The 5,290-nt window shown below is 59.1% G+C and overlaps 1 protein-coding gene across 1 annotated transcript; it reads left to right on the top strand.

Moving 5' to 3' along the window:
* Window positions 1-726: 726 nt before the first annotated feature.
* On the top strand, window positions 727-4,987 carry gbx1 (gastrulation brain homeobox 1). Its single transcript, XM_070877049.1, has 2 exons — window positions 727-1,273; window positions 4,237-4,987. Exons 1-2 carry the CDS (start codon window positions 829-831, stop codon window positions 4,743-4,745), a joined length of 954 nt encoding a protein of 317 aa, XP_070733150.1. The 5' UTR covers window positions 727-828; the 3' UTR covers window positions 4,746-4,987.
* Window positions 4,988-5,290: the final 303 nt, after the last annotated feature.

Genomic DNA, 5,290 nt, shown 5'->3' with positions numbered 1-5,290 from the left:
TCTCCATCTTCCTCTCTCCTTCTCACTCTGTCTCGCTCTCTCACTCCCTTTCTAACTATCCCTTCTTCCCTCTTTCCCCCTCTCCCTCACTTTCCATCTCTCTCTCTTCCCTCTCTTTCCCCCTCTCCCTCACTTTCCATCTCTCGCCCCTCTCTTTCCCCCTCTCCCTCACTTTCTCTCTTCCTCTCTCTCTCTCTCTCTCCCTCCCCCTTCTCTACCCTCCCTCGCCCTCTCCTCTATCTCTCTCCTCTCTCTCTCTCCCCTCTCTCTCCCTCTTCCCCTCTCGCTCTTCCCTCTCCCTCACTCAGCCTCTCTCCCCCTCTCTCTTTCTCTCCCCTCTCTCCCTCCCTCCCTCACCCTCTCCCTTTCCCTCCCCTCTCTCCCCTCCCCCCTCACCCCCACTCTCTCTCCCTCCCTCCTCCCCCCTCTCTCCCTCCCTCCCTCACCCTCTCTCACACTGCGAGCTGTTGCACTCAGAGTCCTGTTACATTCCCAGAGGATGGGCCGACGCTGGAGGAGGAGCTCACCAGAACCACAAACCCCAATAGCTTGAATGAGGAAACGGAGAATAATGTGAGGATGATGGATGAGCAGAAAGGGAACACCCCTCCCGCTCCCTCCTTCCCTCCCCCTCCGCGCTTATGATGCATTACTGGCTGGGTATCACTTCAGCAGCAACACCGGGAGCGAGAGGCACTGAGAGAGGCACGGGAAGCAGAGGCAGAGCCAGAGAGGAGACTCCGGGAGCAGAGCCAGAGCCAGAGCCGGAGAGAGGGACTCCGGCGCCCGCAGGTCCCAGGCGCCTGTCCTGCTCTTTCTGCCTCCAACATGCAGCGGCCAAGCGGCCAGGGCACTGCCTTTTCCATCGATTCCCTGATCGGATCCTCGCAGCCGCGGTCCGGACACTTGCTGTACACCGGCTACCCCATGTTCATGCCCTACCGGCCGGTGGTGATTCCTCAGGCTCTGTCCCACTCGCCGCTGCAATCGGCCATTCCGCCCCTTACCCCGTTAGCCTCGTTCGCCAGCCGGCTGACCAACACCTTCTGCGCCAGCCTGAGCCAGGGGGTGCCGTCGATGGTGGCCCTCACCACCGCCCTGCCCAGCTTCACCGACTCGGACACTTATTACCCGCCCCAGGAGCTGCCCGTGCCCCGCACCAACCCCGAGCCCAGCGCCCGCAGGCAAGACAGCACCGTGCCCGAGGATCCCGGGCTCCGGGACAAGGCGCCAGAACTTGTGCACTTTACAGAGAGTTACCAGAGTCTGACAGGTGAGAGTGGCGCGCTACTGGACCCCCCCCCCCCCCATCCCCGGCACAGACCCTCCGGTACAGACCCTACCCCCTCCCCCAACCGCCCCCCCCCCACACCTCCCCCCCCCACACCCCCGTACAGACCCTAACCCCCGGTACAGAGAGTTACCAGAGTCTGACAGGTGAGAGCGGCGCGCTACCGGAACCTCCCAGCCCATCCCCGGCACAGACCCTACCCTATCCCCCTCCCCCTGGGTACCGACACACACCCGGGTACAGACACCTGGGTACAGACCCCCCGGTACAGACCCTACCACCCCCCGGTACAGACTCCCCGGTACAGACCCTACCACCCCCCCCGGTACAGACCCCCGGTACAGAATCCCCGGTACAGACCCTACCACCCCCCCGGTACAGACCCCCGGTACAGACCCTACCACCCCCCCGGTACAGACCCCCGGTACAGACCCCCGGTACAGACCCCCGGTACAGACCCTACCACCCCCCCGGTACAGACCCCCGGTACAGAATCCCCGGTACAGACCCTACCACCCCCCCGGTACAGACCCCCGGTACAGACCCGGTAACTCCATGATGAATGTCAGTCAGTATCCCGGTGATGTGCATAAGTTGGGACCCTGACCCCAAACCCTGAACCTTTCACCCGTTTCTGGTTTTAATATTAAATCTATTTCAGGTCAGCTGGAGTCCCAGAGATTCGATTTAAATCGGTCACTGGCCCTGACCCGTTGTAAATCTGTGCGGGTGTGTTTGGTGAATTCCTGTAAACTCTGTCCGCGGGAGGGTTTCATTCTCTCTCAGGCTTTCGATACGGGCGGATGGGGGTCTTTGGGGGCTCGGGTCTCTGGGGGCCGGGTCGCGGGCCGGGGCTCCGGTGTTGGCCGGTTAAGGAGCGGTGATGCTGGGATTGTCCTGGACATTGTCCTGGGCTCCACTTCACACCACACACAATCGATTAACAATGACCCGAGCCGCGGGGTATCCGCCCCGACAATGAACTCCTCGCCAGTCCACACACTGATCCGTTTCAATGTGAAACGGATTCAACATCTTGGTGAATCTTCGAATACTTAATTGTAATTCCGTTTTTAGATTTCCTTTCTGTCTTATTTCTGCCTTGGGAACAATTTCAGAAAGCGGTTCGCTGCTTTTTATATTTTTTTGTTTTTAAAATAATTGGAAAAAGCGAAGGATTGTACTTTGTGTGGAATTGTGGGGCTGCCGCGGGCCGGGGGGTCCGGGGGTCCGGGACTGGGAGGCTCGGCCGCGGCTGTACTGCTGGATCGCTCCCGAGCCTGGTCCAGCACTCGCTCCCGCTCTCTCTCTCTCTCTATCCCTCCCTGTCTCTCTCTGTCCCGCTCTCTGTCTCTCTCTCTCTCCTCCTCTCTCTCTCTCTCTCTGTCTCTCTCTCTCTCTCTGTCTTCCCCTCTCTCTCTAACTCTCTGTCTCTCTCTCTCTGTCTTCCCCTCTCTCTCTCTGTGTCCCACTCTCTGTCTCTCTCTCTCCTCATCTCTCTGTCTGTCTCTCTCTGTCTCCCCCCTCTCTCTCTGTCCCGCTCTCTGCCTCTCTCTCTGCCTCTCTCTCTGTCTCTCTCTCTCTGTCTCCCCCTCTCTCTGTCCCACTCTCTGTCTCTCTCTCTCTCTCCTCCTCCTCTCTCTCTCTATCTCTCTCTGTCTATCTGTCTCTCTCTCTCTTTTTGTCTCTCTGTCTCTCTCTGTCTCTCCTCTCTGTCTCTCTCTGTCGCTCCCCCTCTCTGTCTGTCTCTCTCTTTGTCTCTCTCTGTCTCTCCCCCCCCCTCTCTGTTTCTCTGTCTCTCTCTCTCTGTCTCTCCCCCTCTCTGTATCTCTCTCTCTGTCTCTCTATCTCTCTCTGTCTCTCCCCCTCTCTGTATCTCTATCCTCTCTCCCTCTCTCCCCCTCTATCTCTCTCTGTCTCTCTCCCTCTCTGTCTCTCTCCCTCTCTGTCTCTCCCCCCCCTCCCCCTCTCTGTCTCTCTCCCTCTCTGTCTCTCTCCCTCTCTGTCTCTCCCCCTCTCTCCTCTCTGTCTCTCCCCCTCTCTGTGTCTCCCCCTCTCTGTGTCTCCCCTCTCTCTTTCTCTCTCTCTGTACCTCTGTCTCTCCCCTTTCTCTCTCCGTCTCTCTCTCCCCCTCTCTGTCTCTTCCCCTCTCTGTCTCTCCCCCTCTCTGTTCCTCTGCCTCTCTCTCTCTCTCTACACCACCCACTCTCTGTATCTATATCTCTGTCTCTCCCTCTCTCTCCCCCCCTCTCTGTCTCTCCCCTCGCTCTTTCTCCCTCTATTTCTCTCTGTCTCTCGCTCTCTGACTCTCCCCTCTCTCCCCCTCTTTCTTTTTCTCTCTGCCTGTCTCTCTCCCCTCTCTGCCCCCCCCCCCTCTGTATTTCTCTCTCTGTCGCTCTCTCTCTCTCTACCTCTATCCCTCTTTCTCTCTCTCTCTCTCAACAAATATATTTACAGAGACCGAGAGAACAAATTAATTTAACTTTTAAAATATTTGAACAATAGAAAGCGAACGATCGCAGAAATTCCGCTGAAATATCAGTGAAATTAAAAGTTGGATTTAAAGCCGGCAGCTTTGATTCTGAGCCTCGTTCGGTGTTTGAGCAAAATCCGCCCGCAGAGAGAGAGAGAGAGCAATGTCCCGGGAATGGGCAGAGCCCGGGGTTATACCGCCCCGGGATATTCACCCCGGGATATACCGCCCGGTTACACCGCCCCGTTATACCGCCCCGGGTAATACTGCCCCGGGATATTCCACCCCGGGAAATACCGCCCGGTTACACCGCCCCGGGATATTCCGCCCCGTTATACCGCCCCGGGTAATACTGCCCCGGGACATTGCACCCCGGGATATTCCACCCCGGGATACCCGCCCCGGGACTCCGGGTTGAATGTATATTGGGGTTTATTTGATTGGAGACTTTAACTTGAGTTTCCTGTTGCAGGGGACGGCAAAGTGTGCAGCTCAGACGATGAGAAGTTGGATTTAAAGTGTGCGGAGCCGGCGGGCAGCGAGCGGGAGGAGGAGAGCTCGGGGGAGAGCGATGCGGATTGCCTGTCCGACCCCAGCTCGCTGGGCGCTAAGGCCCGGAAGGCAACGCCGGGCTCCCGGGAGCCGCTGACCGCCGGGAACTCGGGGAAAAGCCGGCGGCGCCGCACCGCCTTCACCAGCGAGCAGCTGCTGGAGCTGGAGAAAGAGTTTCACTGCAAGAAATACCTGTCGCTGACCGAGAGGTCCCAGATCGCACACGCCCTCAAACTCAGCGAGGTCCAGGTCAAGATCTGGTTCCAGAACCGGCGCGCCAAGTGGAAGCGCATCAAAGCGGGCAACGTCAGTAACCGGTCGGGGGAGCCGGTCAGAAACCCCAAAATCGTCGTCCCCATCCCCGTGCATGTCAACCGGTTCGCGGTGAGAAGCCAGCACCAACAGATGGAGCCCACACCCCGAGCCTGAACACACTGCGGCAAAACAGCGGCGGAGCGCAGGCTGCCCGCCCGCAACTGCCCGCAACCCGCCCGCAAATACACTGCGGGGACTGCGGGGGACTACCGCACAAACTTCATCCGCAACCCGCCCGCAAATACACTGCGGGGACTGCGGGGGACTACCGCACAAACTTCATCCGCAACCCGCCCGCAAATACACTGCGGGGACTGCAGGGGACTACCGCACAAACTTCACCCGCAATCTGGCCGCAACCCGCCCGCAAACACTGCGGGGGACTACCGCACAAACTTCGCCCGCAACCCGCCCGCAAACACTGTGGGGACTACCGCACAAACTTCGCCCGCAACCCGTCCGCAAATACACTGCGGGGGACTACCACACAAACTTCTCCCGCAACCCGCCCGCAAACACAGTGGGGGACTACCGCACAAACTTCGCCCGCAACCCGTCCGCAAATAGACTGCGGGGGACTACCGCACAAACTTCGCCCGCAACCCGACCGCAAATACACTGCGGGGGACTACCGCACAAACTTCGCCCGCAACCCGTCC

Source organism: Pristiophorus japonicus, chromosome 1, assembly GCF_044704955.1.
Source record: "Pristiophorus japonicus isolate sPriJap1 chromosome 1, sPriJap1.hap1, whole genome shotgun sequence".
NCBI classification, from domain to species: domain Eukaryota; kingdom Metazoa; phylum Chordata; class Chondrichthyes; family Pristiophoridae; genus Pristiophorus; species Pristiophorus japonicus.
The sequence above is the reverse complement of the archived record's forward strand: the minus strand, read 5'-3'. Positions and strand labels throughout refer to the sequence as shown.